General features: G+C 43.3%; 1 protein-coding gene across 1 annotated transcript; it reads left to right on the top strand.

Annotated features, from left to right (window-relative positions):
- Positions 1-350: 350 nt before the first annotated feature.
- Positions 351-20,782, top strand: Ttc1 (tetratricopeptide repeat domain 1). The gene is made up of 8 exons (XM_021176904.3): positions 351-437; positions 1,995-2,357; positions 6,658-6,718; positions 8,638-8,750; positions 11,606-11,642; positions 12,611-12,759; positions 14,235-14,289; positions 20,171-20,782. The coding sequence occupies exons 2-8, from the start codon at positions 2,028-2,030 to the stop codon at positions 20,302-20,304; spliced, it is 879 nt and encodes a 292-aa protein (XP_021032563.1). The 5' UTR covers positions 351-437; positions 1,995-2,027; the 3' UTR covers positions 20,305-20,782.
- The last annotated feature ends 494 nt before the right edge of the window (positions 20,783-21,276 follow it).

Below are 21,276 nucleotides of genomic sequence, written 5' to 3' on the forward strand. Positions count from 1 at the left end.
TGTTACTCTCCTAACAGATCTCTTGAAAGGCACTTTGGAAACTACTGGAAAGAAATGTTTATTTTGGGACGAAGTATGTTTTCGGGTTCTTATGCACATTCCTAACATGAGGGACGCCAGACTAAAGACGTTTTTAAAGCCACAAGTAGTCGCATTTGAAAAATTACTTTGTGCTAAATGGCAGGATTTGTCGTAACTCAAGATGCCAGCTGCGGCTCATAGTACTGAGCCGTACAGTGACGTCACACAGCTACTTCCGCTCACTCTCTTCGAGTTGGCCACTACATTTCCCAGAATGCTTTGCCAGCAATGGTGCCATTGGCCAGCGCGGCCGGAAGTGCACCTGACTCAGGGGGAAGTAGAAGGACTCGGAGGCAGGAGCAGTGGAAAGAGGAGCCGGGAGGTTGTGAAGCCCGTCGTGGGTCTCGCGGCGTTCGGTGAGGACTGTGGCCGGGGACAGGCGCGGGGTCGCGCGGGGAGGGGCTTTTCTAACCTTGACTCATAGCCGGGAGGGGCGCGACACTCGAGTCAAAGCGAAGCCTACGCGTCCTGACCCTCGCTTTTAACTTTTCCTGGAACAGGCTAGGACGAATTCGGACTTTTGACGCGACACTGGGTCATTGGCGTGGTTTTGCTGCGACCAGAGGGGTGGCAGGCACCGCAGAGGTTCTGACTCAGCTTCTAGAGCAGCTGTGGTTAATAGGATGCACGTAAAATCACCAGAGTCACTTTAAAAAAAACAGAGATGCTCTGACCTGACTGCAGACCAATATTGTCAGGATCTGGGCAGCAGGGTTGCGCAGCGAGGGTTGAGAACCGGCTCTTCCAAGGCTGAGTTCTGAGTCCCTGGAGGATGCCTGTGAAAACATCTGCGCAAAGGCTCCCCTTCCAGAATTAGCTACCTAAGCTATACCGCTTGCATTTGCTTACGATGATAAGCACGGTTTGGGCACAGATGCCATCTTGGGCTCCATAAGAAACTTATTCTTCGGCTTCCAGTGGCGATAGTGTCCCATTCGGACTTCATTGTTTCCTGTTGACAACTTGGTCATTTATTCTGAACAAAGATTAGAACCATGTCTTTCTTCTTTCTTTCTTTTTTTCTTTTCTTTTTTTTTTTTTTTTTTTCCTGCAGCTGTTTTGGATTCTGTCTAATTTGTGCCATCCAGCAAACTTCAGGACGTGGAAAAGTCACATTAAAATCAGTCTTTTAATTTAGGGTATGGATCGAGGGTGTGGTTCAGTTTAAATGGCTTACATGTACCACAAAGTCTAAGATTCAGTCTCCAGCACCAGTGGGAAGTGGGGATGTTAGTCTTGGTATAAGTCTGATACCATTTTTGATCAGCAAGACTATCAGTTTAAATGATAATTGGCATTGAGTGTGAGTTTATTATACTCTAGTTTGGGGCTGGGGAGGGGGCTAATACAGGGTCTCATATCCCAGGCTAGCCTCACATTTGCTGCTGTGTAGCCAAGGATGGCCTTGAACTTCTGCTCTTTCTAACTACATCTCCCCAATGATGAGACTGCAGGAGTGGTGGTGTACGCCTTTAATCCCAGCACTTGGGAGGCAGAGGCAGGCAGATTTCTGAGTTGGAGGCCAGCCTGGTCTACAAAGTGAGTTCCAGGACAGCCAGAGGTACACAGAGAAACCCTGTCTAGAAAACCCAAAAAAAACCAATAATACTTATAAACAAATAAATAAAGACTCCCCAGTCAAAGAAAGTCAAGCTGTGTTTGGCGGGGTTATATGTAGAAGTTTGTTTAGGTGTGAAAGACAGAAGGGATTTAAGACTGTATACAGCCGGGCACTAGTAGCTCACGCCTTTAATCCCAGCACTCGAGAGGCAGAGGCCAGCCTGGTCTACAGAGTGAGTTCCAGGACAGCTAGGGCTACACAGAGAAACCCCGTTTTGAAAAAAACAAAAGAAGACTACATATATACGTAGATAACTATCACTACATAAAACATTATTTTTCTTTTTTTCCAGACATTTAGCCGCACCTCCCTCCCTGAACTCAGCATGGAGGAAAAGTCAGAAGACTGTAAGGTCCCAGAAGATCTGTTCAATGGTCTGAAAGTCACAGATCCTCAAGAAGGAGAGTCTGCCAGCCCCATGGTTCCTGATCCCAAGGGTCAGCACTCCCAGAGTAAGCTGCCGAAGGATGCTGAAGCCCATCCACAGGACGACCATGGAGAAGAGGAATGTTTTCATGACTGTAGTGCCTCGTTTGAGGAGGAACAGCCAGGGGCGCACATGGCAGGGAACAAAGCCAGCGATGATTCTAGTTCTGAACTGGATGAAGAATACCTAATTGAACTGGAAAAAAACATGCCAGAAGAAGAGAAACAGGTAAATGGTTGTGGATAATGTGCCTCCTAAGCCACTTGTGATGGTGGTGGTGGTGTTTGGGGGGGCGGGGGGGGGGGGATATGGTCTCTCGGTGTCCTCTTGACTGGACTGAAACAATATATAGAATGACCCTGTAGCAGTCCTCTTGCCTCTGCCTCCCAAATGCTAGGCTAGGGTTACAGGCCTCAGCCACCATGCCTACCTAGCTTAAAACCCATCTAAGTTTTAATTCATTACTTTGTACATGTTTTAGGTCAGGGTATATGATTGTTTGCAGATGCTTGGCCCGGGGAGTGGCACTGTTGGGAGGTGTGGCCTTATTGAAGAAGTGTGGCCTTGTGTATGTGGGCTGTAATATCCTTGTCTTAACTACCTGGGAGCCGGTCTTTCACTAGCAGCCTTCAGATGAAGATGTAGAACTCTCAGTTCTACCTGTACTGTGCCTGCCTGGATGCTGCCATACTCCCACCTTAATGATAATGGACTGAACCTCTGAACCTATAAGCCAGCCTCGATTAAATGTCCTTTATAAGACTTGGCCCTTCAGTGGTTAAGAGTGCCGATTGCTCTTCTGGAGGTCCCAAGTTCAAATCCCAGCAACCACATGGTAGCTCACAACCATCTGTAACGAAATCTGATGCCCTCTTCTGGAGTATCTGAAGACAGCTATAGTGTACTTACATATAATAAATAAATAAATCTTTAAAAAAAAAAAAAAAGACTTGGCCTTGCTCATGGTGTCTGTTCACAGCAGTAACACCCTATCTAAGACAGGGTATGACTACGTAGCCCAAACTAACTCCCAGTCTTCCTACCTTCACTTCCCTAGTGCTGTGATATAGGCAGGCACACAAAACCAAAACCTGAGCATTCAGTTTAACAAAGAAATTGCTGGCTTTTTCCTGTGTGTTTAGAATTCTGTCTTCTACCTTAAGGATCTACAACGTGCTTATAATACGTATGTACACACATACCTATAGCTTCTTGGGTTTTTGTGGCATAACCAAATCCAAGTCCTTACAAATGCAGGCCAGGTGCTCTGCTGCTTGACTTCATCTTCATCACCACCTTCTGCTTTGTTTTTTAAGTGATCCCTCCTAAGGTGAGTTGCTGAATTTCTGTAACAAGCTTCGTGTAAACTTACTTAGCACCATTTTATGGATTGTGCTTTTTAATCCTAAATACCTTGGTGGCATTGTAACTGCAGAGCACGGTTAAGTGTCAAGGAACACATTGTGAAGCATAGTAGCTATTTGTTGGAAACCTAGTACCAGCTACTAAGCTAAGATGTTTTTTAAGTTAATGTGTGAGTGGTTAAGACTAAGACCATGCACCTAATAGATGGTAAAACTGATTTTCCAACTCAGGTCTCCGGATCCAAGTCTAAAGTGTGGTGTAGCATTTACTAATTAAACATCACTCTCAACTTCCTTGTCTTGGAGCTGCCCGCCTTATGCCCTCCTTTCTTACCTGACAAGCGCGGTAGTCAGACAAGGTTCCATGGTATTTGAGCTTATCTTCAAAGAGCTCGAGTGAAGATTGTAGTTTAGGCCACCAAAGGGTTATTTAGTGAAGTGGTTGGTATACAGTATCAAAGGAATAGGCTAGATAACACGTGTGGCAGATTCGGGTTCTATAAAGAGTCACTAAAATGGAGTGAGGTAATCATTTTACAAAGCTGAAAGGAGATCCAGCAACAATACACAAAGCAAGGAAGTTCCTTCACTCTTCCGTACTTATAAAAGGGCTGGATCTCTGAGAGATAAGGCCTTACTACAAGATGAGCATGCCTTGTTACTACCATGTGCTATGAACTTAGCAAAAGTATTGGATAGGACATAGGACCGTGAATCAGGTTGTCATGGGCATAGGTAGCTGAGATTACAGGCATAGGCTACCCTGCCCTGTTTGTTTCCTCTTGAGCTGAGTTCTTAAACTGTAACTCAGGACTTGAACTCTGTCATCCTCTTGCCTCAGCTTCCTGCATACAGCCATCGTTAGCATATCTCACATGCTTTTCTTACTATTAAACCCATTTTAACATGAAAGTTATCTTTGGGGAGCAGCGGATAGCGTAGGGTCAGGAGGATTTTGAGATACAGGTCTCGTGTAGCTAGCTTCAGACACTGTAGCTTAAGGTGGCCTTTGACTTTTAATCCTCCTCCCCCTACCTTTCAGGGGCTGAGATTATAGGCATTCACCTTATCTAACTTGAGCTATTATATTTCCTGCAGTATGTTTCATCGGAAAGATAGTCAAGTTCATGAGCTACCTTATCAGAACTGTCTCCTCAGCAAATGAAAGCAAATATTGTTTACCCTTCAGAAACATACCTCTAGAAAGTCAGTGTAGGGTTCAGTTTATAGCATCTATGCCAAACGTTTAGTAGCCAAGCCGGTCCATTAGTTCCAGCACTCAGGAGATATAGAGGCTGGCAGATTGAAGTTGGAAGCTAGACTGGTCTGCAAAGTGAGATCCAGCACAGCCAGGACTACACAGAGAAACCTTGTCTCAAAATACAAAACAAAACAGAAAGTCAGTAGGCAGACTTACTTTTAGGGGGGTATGTGCCTGTAAACTCGGGAACTTACCCGTGCTAAGCCAGTGCTCTACCCTGAGTTACCCCAGCCCTCCATTAGCTGCATTTTACTTTCTGCTAGTATTATAAGGAATTTTTGTGAAATTATCATTAACCAACAAAATAGAAGAAATGTTCTCATTGGTTATTTCAGATTATTAGGAACAGGAGAGTATCATACCTGATTTTATGGCGATTATGACACTGGAAAAAAAAATCCAACAATGAGCCAAAAAAGTGAAAATTTTCAGCCTTAATCTAATAACTTTAAGATGTAAATGAGAATATGTCTGTAGTCAGATGTGCTTGTCCTTGCATGTAATCACAATATAAGAGAGGCTGAGGCAATAAAATTGCAAACTTGAGGACAGCCTGGGCAGCACCCTTTCTTAAAACAAAAACCAGAACTTTAGACCAGGAGAGATGTCTCAGCATGAAAAGGCACTTACTGCCAAGCCTGATGACTTGAGTCCCACATGATGTTCTTTGACCTTCACATGCCCCTGCCAGTCATTTAGCTGTATCCTCTTGGCCAGCCCTTCTCAGCTGTGGTGACCTATAGGAAAGGGTGTGTTTGCTTTTTCTTTTGGTGCTGGCGGTTAGATTGCAGAGCCTAGAGTATGCTAGGCAAATGTGCTAGTGCTGGCATGCTGTATTGTGAAGTGAATTATTGTTGTACTTACACAAATGGTTGTCTGCCACACAGCAGATACCATAAAGAGTGGCATCAGTTCACACCTACCTTTTATCATCCTTATCAAAATTCAACTACTTTGTTTGATCCAGCATCTAATAATACACAGCCTTTTCAAGTAGTATATTAACAAGTCTTCTCAAGAGAAATGTGTTTTTTATTTTGGTTTCTAGTTTGTTTTGAATTGGTTTTTTTGTTTTTGTTTGTTTGTTTTGCTTTTGTTTTGTTTTTGGAAAGAAAAAAAAAACCATGCCTGGCTCTGCCTCCAGAATATTGGTATCACAGGTGTGCACCACTACCCCCAGGCTTGGGTCTTAAACCTGAGAGTACCAGTTGTTTAGGTCTTAAGCTTCTCTTGTACACGAAATATACATGCTTATGTTATTTTCCTTTCACAGATTTTGTTGAGTCCAAGGTTTTAGATTTTAACAAAATTGAGGAAGGGCTTCCCTGGGCGGTTCTGTGTGTTTACTTGCTTTTGTGGGGATTGGACAAAACACTGTCCAGATGTGGAAGGTAGGCCTCCAGGTGGTTCTGCCAGTGGGCCTTGGAGCAACCACATTGTTAGCATGTTCCATCTTTTCTCTGTGGGCAGCACTTGGTCCATGTTTGTGTTTGATAAATTTTAAGTCATCTATATAAGTTGCTGAGTTATTAGAAGCCAAGAGGAGAAAAATCTCAAGTTTGAGTTTTGATTTTTTTTTTTTTTTTTTTTTTTTTTTTGAGACAAGGTTCCTCTATGCCCTGACTGTCCTGGGACTTACTTGCTCTGTAGATCAGGCTGGCCTTAAACTCACAGAGATTCACCTGCCTCTGCCTTCCAGAGTGCTGTGACTAAAGGCATACACCTCCACTGCCAGCTTTAAGTTTTGATTTTTGACACAGGGTCTCAGTTATAACCCAGGCTGGCTTCAGTTTCTCAGCAGTCCTCTGCCTCAGCTCCTGAATGCTGGATTACAATGTGGCCCTTACCCCCCATTTCCTTTATAAGATTGTGAGAAACTGTATAATTATTTGATCTCTTTCAGAAAAGAAGAGAGGAGAGCACTAAACTAAAGGAGGAGGGGAACGAGCAGTTTAAGAGAGGAGGTGAGTTCTGCACTGCTAGGATTGCTCATCCAACCCCGTCCTCTCCCGGGCCCACACACAGCAGAGAACAGTTGCAAAGGGCACGGCTCCTGCTTCGCCACAGCAGGACTAATCCATCCTCAGTCGCAGTGAGCAGTTACCATGAGGCTCTTGCACCAGCATCCTCTTTCTCTTCTGTGGTTTAGCTTTTAATCTCGGCATTAAGGAGAAAGCTCTTTAGCTACTGCTTTGGAAAACCCTAACCTTAATGTGTTGACAAAAGCATCATCCCAGTCCCCATATGCTACCTTCCCGAAAGAGAAGTCATTTACTACATTTTTATTGTTTGTTTAGGTTTTTTTTTTTTTTTTCTTTCTGGCTTTTGAGACAAGATCCCACTATGTAGACCAGGATAGACTATAATGCTCCTGCCTCAGCCTCCAAAGAGCAGAGCTTATAGATATTTGCTAACATACCTGCTTGCTTGCTTTCATGTGTCCTTGTCTGTGATTATTGGTTAGATTTTAGTTGTTGTGACAAAATATCCAAGGCAGGCTAATTTTATAAAGAAAACAGACTCATTTTGCTCATTTTTGTGGGCTAAGAGTCAAAACATAGCAGTGGCTGCTTTGGTAAGGGTCTCATGCCAGATGGTGGGAATGTGTCCAAGAGGAAGGGCTAACATCTCAAGAGGAAAGGATGGAGAGGCTGGGGAGAAGGCTCAGGCTTCCTAACCACTCCCACTTCCTAAAACTCCCTGCAGGCACCACCCCTGCTCCCCCTTCTAGGGCAGCAGCAGCACTCACCCGAGGACCTGCCAGTAGACTCTGGTTTTGCAGATCTCCTCCACCAACACATGGCACACTGCAGGAACAAGCTTCCTTCAAACCTGCACAGTGCTCTTTCCTTACGTTTCCTGTGTTTGCTTGAGAGTGTGTTCATGGTTTCCAGCAATACTTAGTGTTATGCAGCCTGTCACATTTCAGAGTGCACATGCCTAAGAGAGGCACATGCACATGCCTCTCGTGTTTTCTTCTACTGGGGTTTAGATTAATTTTTCCTCATCATTTCCTTTTTTCTTTCCCTCTCCCTCCTTCCTTTTCTCCCCCCCCCCCCCCCCAAGAAAAGTTCAGGCTATGTAACCTTGAAACTCACTGCGTAGGGCAGGCTGGCCTTGAACACTCAGCAATCCACCTGTCTCTGCCTCCCTATTGCTAATATTAAAGGTATGTGCCATCATACCTAGCTAGCTGGTGTGGTTTTGTTTGTTTGTTTGTTTTGGGGGGGTTGTTTGTTTTTCGTTGCTGTTGGTTTTGTTTTTGAGACAGTTTCACCAGGTAGGTCTGGCTGTCTTGGATCTCAATATGTAGACCAGGATGGCCTTGCCTGCCTTTTGCCTCCCATGCGCTAAGATTAAATGTGTGTGCTACCATGCCCCACCCTGACTTTTTTTTTAAATACTGAAATCAATAGTTTGATTCCTCCCTCCCATCCCTAGTGCTAGGGACTAGTTTAACACTATGCACATACTAATCAAACATGTCAATGAGCTACATCCTAAACCTTAGAATTGTCTTCTTCACTTTGAATCATAGACCTCACTTGTAGTCTTTCACCTATCCAGTCCCTTAAACACTTTGGAAATTCTTTCCTAAATTGCTGAACCAAATGAAAGCTGAACAATGAGGACATGCTACTGCTCTGAGAATTGAGGGCTCTTGACTGACAGGATGTTCATCAGTTCACCAGTCATGTGCCTGATGCCACTGGGATGAACAGGCAACTGTGTCTTTATAGACAGAACGGGGAATGATGTTTAAAACCTAATAGCCTAGGACCATCTTTTCATTAGAAACTTTGGTCCTGTGAGTAGGAAACTGCGTTGCGATTCAACAAAATAAAATCATAATGACTGTTCCATCTTATGGTATTATCCTCAGATTACATGGAAGCTGAGAGTTCTTACAGTCAAGCCCTTCAGATGTGCCCAGCCTGTTTCCAGAAAGATCGATCTGTTCTGTTTTCAAATAGAGCTGCTGCGAGGATGAAACAGGTAGGAGCTAGTTTGCTTTTCCGTTATTGCATGATCCCCAGTGCTCCTAGGCTCATGCATGATCTTCCGGTGCTCCATAGGGTCATTTCTCTCCAAAACTAGTGCAAGCGCTTCAGGTTGTGTATTTCCCTGGTGAAAAGGGTACTGAGAGGCTAGAAAACTACTTAGAAGAACTTGGCTCAGGCACACGTTAACATTGCTCATTAAATTAGCAGGCAGAGTACTTTGATGAAGGCAGCCTGACAAGTTCCCCCTAACTAGGGCAGGTTAGTAAAGCAGGAAGCCAAGTAGTGCACATCTCAGAATAGCTGTAGCTGCTGCTTTTAGACTTCTGGAATTGTAAAGACCTGGAGGCACAGAAAGCCATTAGTTAAAATTCCAGCTGAGGGGGCTGGAGCTATGGCCCAATGGTTAAGAGCACTGACTGCTCTTCTAGAAGTCCTTAGTTCAATTCGCAGCCACCACATGGTGGCTCAAAGCCATCTATAATGGGATGTGATGCCCTCTTCTGGTATGGCTGAAAACAGCTACAGTGTATTCTATACATAAAATAAATCACACACACAAAAAAAAAAAACCAAAAATAAAAACCAAGATAAAAAGTTACTTGTTACTAAGATTTGGGTTTTTCTGTCAAGAATATGAACACTGGGAGAAGTGGCTGGTGCTTGAGGCAAATGGCAAGTGGCGAAATAGGTGTCAGGTAAAGTTTTTTTATATATCTGTATTAGTGAGCACTTGGTATTGCCAAGCAAGAAGAATAGAGTAAACAGATGTGCAGACATGTGTCTAGACCATGTTGATACTAGTGAGAGTTGTTGTGAGCTTATCTGATTTTCTGTCTGCTCAACATAAGTAGTGTGGCTACATTAAAATATTGGGATTTTTTTTTTTAAACCTATGTCAAACTATAGCTAATTATATCCAAAGTGCTATGGGTGAGTTATTGTCAGCTATTATATTGGCTGAAGTTGGTTGAAGTTGGTTTTGTTTTTGTTTTGTTGTTTTTTTCTTGTTTTTGTTTAACAAAAAAAACCACCACCACTAAAAAACCCTGGCTCTTTAATGTCTTAAATTCTCTAGTACCTTTGTCAAAATCATTTTGAGCTACCAAGTTTGTTTGATTGGGGCGGGGAGGGGTAGGAGCAAGGGGTCCTGGAGAGTATGAAACTAGAATGTACTTATTGTTGGATTTGGTTTCTAAAGCTACATACATTTTTTGGAATGTTTTATGTGGGCAAAGAAATAATTTTATAGAGTAGATAAACCAACATTTTATATTCAGAAAACTGAATCAGTTCTTTGTGGTTTTCAGTGCAGAATCTGTAATGCTCTTTCCTCGGCCTCCTGGTGCTGAGGTTGCTGGTGTAGACCAGACTGATGCCTGCCTCAGTTACTTGCTTTCAATTTAAAAAAAAAAAAATGTGTATTAGTCAGCAATCAGTATTTATGTGAGTTTTTACACTTTCCTGTAGGATATAAGCTATCATTGCAAAATGGGCTATAGAAATCCCTCAGAGCCGGACTGCAGGCTCTGCCTGGGAATTTGAGAGTCTGTGCATCTGTAGTAGCCATGGTGATTTGTTGTTGTCCTTTTAAAGGTTTATTTTAGTCTTACCTTTATGAATTTTTTCCTTTTTGTTTTGTTTTGTTTTGTTCTTATTGTGTGCTTTTTGAGACAGTCTCAGTAGTCCCAGTGCGGCCTGGAACTCACCGACTAGCCCAGGCTGCCTCAGTGGTGCGGGCTACAGCTGTCTGCCTGCTGCAGCCTCATCAGTGCTAGGATGACAGTTGTCAGCCACCAGACTCAGCGATGTTTTTAAAGCTGGGCTAACATAATAAACTCGTTATTTTGTTTGATCCTGTTTGAAACAGGATCTCATTTGTTACCAAGAGGCTTTCAGAGAAGCTCACGTGAACTTTGAATTTTATATAGGAACTAACATCTATTTTCATGTGATTTCCTTGAACAACATTCTTTTTTTTAATACTCATTTTTTTAATGTGGAGTGCTGTATGTATGTGTGCCATATGCATGCTCAATACCCCCAGATGTCAGAAAAAGATGACCTCCTGGAACAATTATAAACAGAACCGCCATGTGCTAGCTACACCTCTGCAAGAACAGCAAGTGCCTTAACCACTGAACCATCTCTCCAACCCCGCATTCTTTTCTATTACTATTCTCTTATGTATTACATCCTGACTGCAGTTTCCCCTCCCTCCTCTACCCCCAATTCCACCACCATCCCAGATCTACACCCACTGTGCCTCCCCTCAGGAAAGAGCTGGCCTCCTGGGGATATCAACCAAACACGACATACCAAGCTACAATAAGACCAGGCATATACCATTAATATGCATAGATTTGTTTGTTTGTTTGTTTGTTTTTAAACCAAGTGTTCTTTTTTTTTTTTTTTAAGATTTATTTATTTATTATATGTAAGTACACTGTAGCTGTCTTCAGACACTCCAGAAGAGGGCATCAGATCTCATTATAGATGGTTGTGAGCCACCATGTGGTTGCTGGGATTTGAACTCAGGACTTTTGGAAGAGCAGTCAGTGCTCTTAACCACTGAGCCATCTCTCCAGCCCGTTTCTTTGTTTTAAGACTGGGTTTCTCTGTAGCCCTGGAACTCACTCTGTAGATCAGGCTGGCCTTGAACTCAGATTTGCCTGCCCATGCCTCCCAAGTGCTGAGATTAAAGATGTGTGCCACCACTGCCTGGCTCAACTCTATATTCTTCATCTTCATACTCGTCTTTGATGATTAGATCATGGTAATGGGTCTTTGGATCTTTGAGATGAAACAGGAGGAATATATGTTAATGTGATCTGTCATCTTTCCTTACAGGACAAGAAGGATACGGCCATCACTGACTGCAGCAAAGGTAAAACTTCGGTTGAAAGAGCATTGCCTCAGTTAGAGAGACAGCTTGGGTGTGTATTCAGGTCTGGGCTCTCATACTGGGGTTTTAAAGAAGCAGCTTTGTAAGACGGCCTTTTCAGAGGGACTGTACTGTGGAGGAGTCGTCGTAGAGTAAGCGTGCTTTCACATGGAGTTTTAGCCAGTTGCTTTACAGTAGTAAATGAGAAAGCATTTGAACAAATGCTACTTTGGCATCACAACTCGGATGTGGAACAGAATTTACTTCCCTTCTGATTACCTGCCTTTGACTCATTGAGGAGCTTAGCTGCTGAACCCACACTCACAGCTGGTTAAATATAAACATGTATACATCACAGTCAGGGATCTACATATAGAGGGAACACGAAGAGATTTTTGTCTTTCTGAATTTGAATCACGTTGCTTAATATTAGACTTTCTATGTTCCATTTATTTTCCTGAAAAATTTTTTACAACAGTTTTCCACATTTTTATTACCCATTTGTCTATTGATGGACATCTAGTGTGGTTCCATAACTGTGGCATTGTAAATAGAGAAGCAATAAACACTAATGTGCAACTGTCTCTATGGTAGGATGTGGAGCTCTCTTAGGTATGCCCAGGAGTGGAATAGCTATGTTATATGTATGGTAGTTCTATTTTTTTTTTTTTTTTTTTTTTTTTGGTTTTTCGAGACAGGGTTTCTCTGTGTAGCCCTGGCTGTCCTGGCACTCACTTTGTAGACCAGGCTGGCCTCGAACTCAGAAATCTGCCTGCCTCTGCCTCCCGAGTGCTGGGATTAAAGGTGTGCGCCACCACGCCCGGCGGTAGTTCTATTTTTAATGTCTTAGGGAACGTCCAAACTGAGACCCATAGTGGCTGTATTCATTTGCACCACCACCAACAAATGGGGGCTCTTCTCAGGGTACTTAGAACCCTTTCTTGAGATAACAATTTCTTTTCTTTTTACAGCAATTCAGTTAAACCCCACCTACATCCGTGCAATACTGAGGAGAGCTGAATTATATGAGAAAACAGACAAACTAGATGAAGCACTGGAAGATTATAAATCAGTATTAGAAAAAGATCCATCAGTACATCAAGCAAGAGAAGCTTGTATGGTAAAACAGATTTTAAAGTATCTTCTCAGGCTGGGAGTAGTGATGCATGTCCTTAATCCTAGCACTTAGGAGGCAGAGACAGGTGGATCTCTGTGAGGTCAAATCCTGCCTGGTTTATATGACAAGTTCCAGGATAGCCAGAGCTATAAAAAAAAAAAAAAATCAGAAGTATTTCTCGTTTCTTTTGCTTTGTACTTAGTAAATCTTTAGTCTTCCCGGTTACAACTAAATTCTATTTTTATGATTACCAAAATACATGGGAGATAGGTCTTTGTGATGGCTACTCACTCACTGGGACTACATACCATTTGCTCTCCACATATATGAGCCAGCATGACAGCACACTCCTGTAATCCCAGACCTGGAGGGGAAAGAAACCTGATTTTGAAACCAGCTGGACTATACAGAAAGACCTATCCCCCAAAGTTAAATAAATAAGCTGTGTAAGCTTTTCTTTTTACATTGGGGTTATTTTGTTGCTATAGTTACACAGTTTAGTGGGTCTACTAGAATTTTATCTTATTTTATGTGTATAAGTATTTTGCTTGCAAGTATATCTGTGTGCCACATGGTGCTTGGTGCCTATGGAGGTTGGAGGAAAGCATCAGATCTCTAGAAATGAAATTGATGGGTGATTATGATCTACCCTTTTGTGATCTATTTGTGGTCTTTGTCTATTTGTTTAAGATCGTGTCTCATTCTAGCCCAAGTTGACCTCAAACTCATCATCTTCTTGCCCAAACCCCTTAGTTTGGGGTTTTTGAGACTGAGCCTTACTGGCTGGTAACTCTCCACTTAAGCAGACTGGCCTCCAACTCTCAGTCATCCTTCTGCGTATGTCTCGCAAGTACTTGGATTACAGCTGTGTGCACCGCAACTGGCTTAGTCACAAAATTGTCCTGAGGTCCACCTTTGATCTAGACATTGTTTCTGCCTGAGAATGTGATGGGGCAGCTCAGCAGGTCAAGGCTTGCTGCCAAGTCTGATGCCCTAAGTTCAGTTCCTAGAGCCCACATGACGACAGGAAAAAGTCCTACCCCAGAAAGTTATTTTCTGATCACCACATAAACACAGAGACACACAAAAGAACTGAGCGTTAGAGAAATGACTGGTTATGAGTACTCCCTGCTTGCATAGGACCCAGCTCAGTTCCCAGAACCCACTCAGTTGGTTTGTGTATACACACAAACACACAGACACACACAAAAGAACTGAGAGTTAGAGAAATGACTGGTTATGAGTACTCCCTACTCTTCCATAGGACCCAGCTCAGTTCCAGAACCCAGTCAGGTGTTTCACAACCACTTACAACTCCAGCCAGTGGCTCCCACACACTCTTCTGGCACAGACGCACAGAAAAATAAAAAAATAAAAAAATAAACCGTTTTGTTTTTTTTTTTTTTAAGAGAACTGAGAATCTTGTCAGATTTAGTAAAAATTTCTTACCAAATGCTTGTTTCTACTTTTTTCCTCAGAGATTACCTAAGCAAATTGAAGAACGTAATGAAAGGTTAAAAGAGGAGATGTTAGGTAAGTCTGCTTCCATGACTTTCTCTCTTGATCATAACAGCTAGGAGGCTAGGGTAGGACCATAACTGCTTTCATTTGCTTAGAGAAGAACGGTTCAGAATCTGTGAGGTGTATGCATGAGTATGTATTGTTTAGACTGGTGTGTGTGTGTGTGTGTGTGTGTGTTGTTGAGACTGCTGCTTTGCAGCAATGCTATAGCGGGACAAAGCCCTGCTTGGCTCGGCTGTTTTTTAATTTCAGGAAGCACAGTTGGCTTAGAGAGGGATCAGCTTTTTCAGGACCCAGAGTTCTACCTTGTCTTTCACATGATAATTTCAAAACCCAGTTGAGTCTTTCCATTGCATAATCAACGCTTAAGGTTTTATGTTTATTTAATCTGGAGTCATTAGAGCCAGTAATGTCAGAATAAAGTGAGTTTTGGGTTGGAAATAGCACTAAAAATCACATTAGTGATTGGGAAGACATGAGAAGTGTGTGGAGTAAACATAAGGCTGAGGAGATTACTCAGAGGACCCGAGTTCACAACCCATGTTTACAATAGGCAGGGGGAATAGATCTGTAACCCTAGCGGTGGGGACACTGAGGCAGGAGGATCCCTTGACCTCTGTGTCTGCTACTCTCACTGAATTGGAAAGTTCCAGGTTCAGTGAGAGACAGGAATAGAGGGTACCCAGTGTTGACCTCTGCACACCAATGCACATGCCCACAAAATGGGGCAGGGGTAGGAGGGGCATTTGGGGCATGGATTCTCTTAGAGTTGCCAGAACATTTCGTAGTTGGAATCCGAGCCTCTTGATTACTGCTTTACTAAGGACATTGCATTGTCTGTCTGACCTTTCTCATACGACCCTGCTCTGAAGCTGCTGCACCTTCCTGATGAGTACCTTCTAAAATGTATTTCTTTTCTTTTTTCTTTTAATTGGTGCCTTGTATTTTCCCTGCGTATATGTCTGCGTGATGGTGTCAGATCCCCAGGAACTGGAGTTACAGACAGTTACAAGCTGCCTCTGGGAGAGCAGCCAGTGCTCCTAACCACTGAGCCATCTCTCCAGCCCCCTTTTTAAAATTTATCTATTTCCATCTTTTAGATGAATACATTCTAAATCTTTGATGTGCATTGCAAGGGCATAGACCTAAAAGAAAATGAGCGTAGAATACATTAGTTTAGCCATATGTAGTTTGATAACAGTATCTAGAGGTGTGCGTAGACTTCCCAGTAGATCACTCAGATAGATGAATTAATGGACTTTTTTACTCTTAACATCTTTTTGCCCACAAAATTTTTACATGATCCTATGCATACAGTTATACGTGTGTGTGTGTGTGTCTCAAACATTCATTGATAACAAATCATAAGCTTTATTTGAAATAACTATTTAAGGGGCAAGAGAGATGGCTCAGTAGTTAAGAACACTTATTGATCTTGCAAAGAGCTTTTGGCTCCCAGAACCTACATGGCAACTAACAACCATCTGTAATTCCATCTTCAGAGGATCCAATGCTTCTATGACCTCTTTGGGCTCCTTCATGCACATACACTCACACATACATGTAAAATAAAGGTAATCTCTAAAAATGGTAATTCTTTAACATAATTTAGCCTGTCTTCAACGTAAGAGCAGATTTGTGTAATAATAATGAGAAATTCATTTTCCATAGAGAAAACTAGGCTGAAGCACTGGCGCCTTGGGACATTAATAAGCATAGTCGATGTTTTCAGAGTGGCTCGATAGTAGGGTTTTAGTATTATCAACGCTGAGTTTGACACCTGACATAAATACATTCTACACAGTGGCAGGAGTATGTTTAGTGCCATTGGGAAATGTTGCCCTAATCTCAAACCAAAATGACCTAATTTTTTAAAGTGAAACTCAAATCAGCAGCATGGTTTTTAAAATTAAACATTATAATACAACAAAAGATAAACAAATCTGATACTTACAATTCTTAGGAATAAGGATAGAAAAATTAACTTGTTTTAGAAAGCAAAAAGCAAAAAAAAAAAAAAAAAAAGAAAGCAAAAAGCTTTAGCTCATAACATACAATAATCTTGAGTCTGAGTCTGTTTTCAAGCACTCACAAATACCATATAGACACTTAGACATACATGTATACAAAATCAAAAATAGAATGCTTTTATTTTAAAAATAAATAAAAGTGAAACTGGTCGGCCATTCCAGGATTCCTGAAGGTCAGCTCTAGGAGGGCAAGGATAAATTCCTAGCATTACTTCCCCAGTTAGGTAGCTTCCTGGAGAGCAAGGCTCTCAGACCCATCAGAGTGCTTGCCTAGAGGTTTTTTAACACATACAGATCTGTGAGCCATTCTTAGCAACTTACTGAGAGGGTGAGAGGTGTGTTCTTAGTGACTTAGTTCATTGTGTAATGGTGCCAGCATAAGTCTCCGAACTCTCTGATTACAGTAGACATTTGTCATCATCCGGCAAATGCTTATCGTGAGCTGTTGAGCCAGGGAATCTGTGAGACAAGTAGCACTGAGTGTGCTCTAGCGGTTCTCCCTGAATCTCGTGTCCTAGCAGTTCTCTGCGTGTGCTAGGAGATGCTGCACTCCTCTCCTTACTAGAAGTGGATGGTTACAGTTAGTTTTTCAATGGTGTCTCAAGATTCCAGTAACCAACTGCAAAAGCAAGTTGCCTTTGAAGAACGTTAACTTAATTTTGTAATTTTGTTCTCTTTGGAGAACAAACTTTAATATACAGACCATCATCACTGGAGAATGCCACCCCAGACGTACTGAAGTGAAATTCAGTGACCCTTACTTGGGAATGTGACTGCACAGTAAGGAGTGGAGATGTAGGATCCTAATGTAATAGGTTCCACTATACAAGGGACATGTCATGTTGAAGATGCCAAGTTTGCTAGAGGAGGGAATACGGAAACCTGATTGCTGTCAAGGTAGGGAGACATAGCATTAGCAGCCTGAGACAAGTATGGCAGATAGGCTTCCTTGAGATGAGGGGGCTGCTTTAGCCTCTGAACATTGACACTGGCCCAGACAGCAACAGGAAAGTGTCTGTGATGTGTGTACTAAGCACTGTCTTCACAGAAGGTGGCTGCTGCTTTGCCATCATCACAGACAGCAATAAGTGACTTTTTCAGACACTAAAAACCTGAGTCCATCATATATGTTGTGTTCCTTTGAGTTCCCATTGGCTGGACCGTGGCTTCAGACTCTTTGCCAAGCATCATAGAGATGTTAATTCATGAATAAATGGCCTCTTGGTAACTTCCAGAGCACCATTAAGCTTTCCCCCTTTTGAACCATTCGCTGTCAGTGGACTCCTGTGGCACAAGAGCCATAGGACACCAAGCCTGGCTCAGGACCTGAATACAGACAGAATGCCACCTCCTGTCTTCTTCCCCACTCATGGGAAGTATGGCTCACTGTCTCTGCCTATCTTGCTTTCCATGAAATTCTCAGTTTACATCTATCTCTGTGTAGACCACAGTGTGTACAGTTTTATTCATCTGTACTACAAAAGGCGCTGCACATATGTACACTGCACATGGTAAGTGAAGTAATCCATCAGAGGGGCTTGGTTTTTTTCTAGAGGAGACTTGACCTTGTGTTCTGTTCTGTGTCTCTACACAGGAGGGTCTTCCACTGCAGCTTCAGCAGAGCCCCTGGGGAGCCAGGGCAGTCTCCCCCTGCTCTATCCCTGCACACCTAGGCAGCCCATATCACCCTAGGCTAATAGAGTTTAGTTTTCTCTGTGTTTGGAGAAGCATTGGAGTTCAAAGATCTTCATGCAAGCAAGTCCTTCAGCTTGCTGGGCAAAGTGAGAATCTAGAGAGGTTTGAATGTTTTACTTTAAGCCTGGGATAATCTCTGAGCACTCAAAGAACACTCTTGGTTTTGCATAGATCAGCCTAAAACCAGGCCATTGGTGCTTAAGAACACAGCACTATGGAGCAGAATGGCATTAGCTCTGTAGTCCAGGTGAGCTGGAACTCAAGGCAACTCTCTTGCCTCAGCCTTCTTAGTGCTAGAATTACAGGCATGTATCAGCACACCTGTTCTTGTAATGACATCTTATTGTGTTTACGCGGCTTTTTTTTCTCCTTGCCCTCTTTTAATAACCCCAGAATAAGCAGCTGACGTTCTTGGGACTATTTGGTTCATATTTCCCTAAGGATAATTTTTATATGATGTCATACCCCACCTGAACACCTGTCTCTGTGCCTGTGCTTCTGGACTTTTGTCTGCTTGGGGATGCAGGTACCCAAGGTTTATGTCAGTGGTGCTCTGTGGGCCTGGGTACCGAGGTTTTCTACGGAGATCTTTTTCCAGGTCGGGTGCGAGGGTTCCAGCAAAGGGAAGCGAGTGCAGGCAGGAAGGTGAAGTCTCTGCCATGCCTTCCAGGTCGCTCGGTAACTCTGAGATGCTCTGAACTGGGTCAGGTCCCGTCGGGCCGACAAAAAGCCAACAATACAGTGATGAGTGCAGCGGGACCTCGGGCGGCTCTTCGGGAGAGATCTCTTCCCAAGTGTTACATACAGCTCTTGGAACAAAAGACTCAGACGAAGGAAATAGTTCTCGAATACCTTTAATTCCCTGGATAGATTCCCAGTTCTGGGTGATGCTGTTCTTCTGTGGCTGATAGCCACGCCTCTCCTGTGGGGGCTGTGGGGGCGGTAACTTCGACAGGAGCCAGGGGTCCAGGAGACATGAGGGAACGCCTTCTGTCCCATGTAGGTGAAAATTATCACCACCCATGGGGTCCTACCGGGGTTCAGACCTCAACTCGACTGGAAACCAGGCTGTCTGTGCGTAGCCCTTGCCCCACAGTGCTCTAGGACAGCAGCAGTGAGCATATGTACTCTAGATATTAGTGTGGGGTACCTGCAAGAGAGTGATCACCCCAGGTCTGGGAGCTGTCTCCAAAAATGGATTAACTTTTCTTCAGACATGTTAAGTCTTTCTGGACAAGATCTCCAGATGAAGTCCAGAAGCTTCGACTGTGAAGACCATACAACTTGACAAGTGCTTCACTCAGTCTTTCCTCTGGTGGGGGACTCAGGGTGGCAAATGTTGCTAGCAAGGAACACAAAGGAGCATATTACTCTGAGGATTAGGCTGTCTCTTCCCATCTTACCCTCATGCCTATCTCCTTGCAAGCAGACCTGGAAGAGAGTTAAATGCAGTTTAGAAAGCATTAAAACTTCAGTCTCCTATCTCAGCCAAAATTTTCCAGAACACTCATAGTTTTATAAATTCTGTCCACTACTCCATAAATCCCCAAATCTCTTGGGAGTTCCATCTTAACACACAAACTCCACGGGCCTCTTCTGTCTTAGAACAGCCTAAGAATCCTTATTTTGGGTATGCCTTCATTACTTAAGTGATGAGTAAGTAAAGCTTGAAGCTAGAGCAGGGAACCCTGGGATATTGAAGTTGGTGGCACTATACAAATGAACAAGACCTCATCTCCCCCAGAGGATAACAAGAGCCTTGAAACAGGCTGAGTGGGAGCCAAGAGTGTACTGGTAAACACGGGAGGCTCAGTAGAAATGTGTTGGGGTGAACTCAGCAGCTGTTGTTTGCCTTAGAACAGGTGAGTTAAGGAGCCACTGTCCTCACATCCAGGAAGGCCAGGCTCGGCCAGATGCCTTCACCCAGCGCTCGGGATGGACATCCCTCTCCTTTGTAATTCTAGCCAGCTTGACAGGAGATTTTGACTCCGTGGAGGGATCCTGAAGGACTGTGAGCTCCAGTGTCACTCAGGCAGTGGAGTGACAGCGCCCCTGAGAGGAAAGAGGCTGAGAACCCTCCCAGAAAGTGTCAGGTCCTGACAAAAGAGTTAACTGACTGGTGTCACCTGCTTGTTCCTGCATTCATCTGAGTTGTTTTTATGTTACAGGTAAACTAAAAGATCTTGGCAACTTGGTTCTGCGACCTTTTGGGCTCTCCACAGAAAATTTCCAGATCAAGCAGGATTCTTCTACTGGCTCCTACTCCATCAATTTTGTTCAAAATCCAAATAATAATAGATAACAGAAATAACAGTAGTCTTATAAAGGCTGACTGGGAGGCCATGAACTGTTCACAAGGAGCACGGCTCTGCGGGTGTTTAATGTTTAAAAGCATCTATCTAAGAAAGGCTATGTAGTAGAACCAGAGGCGCCTTCTTGCTCTTGTTTTATGATCAGGGTGGAATATGCCTCCTGATGTATGAGCCTCATTAATTTCCATTTTTAAGGTGGTGTCTGTGCAGCTATGTCCCTGGTTCTGGCTGTTTTCTGTCTGGTGGAGAAGCCTGCTTGTCAAAGCTGACCTCTTAGAGCCGCACAAATGTGCTAGCCACCAAAAACCTCCTGTAACCATGCAAGCCTGTCAGTTGAGTGATGACCATACATATGGACAGGGTACCCTCCTGCTGTCCCTCCCGGCTCACACTTGCTCAGATGCTGCAGTGCAGGGGCTTCAGCATTCTTGAGTTCCTCCGTGTTAATAAAAACATCCTGTGACAGTTGGGGACTATGTTGTTAATTTTGTTCCCTTAACAGCAGCTGAAGCAGATTGTATATGACATTTGGAACCAGTTCTGGTTTCCATCGAGGTCACTGATTCTGAATCCCACAAAGCTAAAGTTTTTGCTGCTTGACTCTCCCTTGAATAACTAATCAGTGTGCCAGAATTGAAGACTCCTGCTTCACAGGGCCGCAGAGTCAGTCTCCAGTTTTGTGAAGGTTGTGAAATTAGCGGTTCTGACCAAGCATCAGTGTTAATCTCAGCTTAGAATGCCATCGTTCAGAATGGTTTGTCTTCAAACAGAGCTGTCTGTGCAGGCTGCATGAAGGCACAGTTTCCAGGAGAGGTTTTTGTTTACCTAGGCATCTGTTGATGCTAGTTTTCAGTTAGTGTCAGTGACATGTGTGCCTTATTTTGCAGATGAGCTGCCATGTTATTTTGTGAGCTGTGTGTGACAACTGTCCTGGAACTTATGTGCGTCAATATCGAGTAGCT

Source organism: Mus caroli, unplaced genomic scaffold, assembly GCF_978045245.1.
Source record: "Mus caroli unplaced genomic scaffold, Mus_caroli_1 scaffold_13, whole genome shotgun sequence".
Classification (NCBI taxonomy): domain Eukaryota; kingdom Metazoa; phylum Chordata; class Mammalia; order Rodentia; family Muridae; genus Mus; species Mus caroli.

What these genes read in the sequence shown, in the direction of transcription:
- Ttc1 (XM_021176904.3), top strand. Translation starts at nt 2,028, where the DNA reads ATGGAGGAAAAGTCAGAAGACTGTAAGGTCCCAGAAGATCTGTTCAAT. An exon ending in CTGCTGCGAGGATGAAACAG is followed by an intron (nt 8,751 to 11,605) that starts GTAGGAGCTAGT and finishes CTTTCCTTACAG; the next exon opens with GACAAGAAGGATACGGCCAT. An exon ending in AAGCAAGAGAAGCTTGTATG is followed by an intron (nt 12,760 to 14,234) that starts GTAAAACAGATT and finishes TTTTTTCCTCAG; the next exon opens with AGATTACCTAAGCAAATTGA.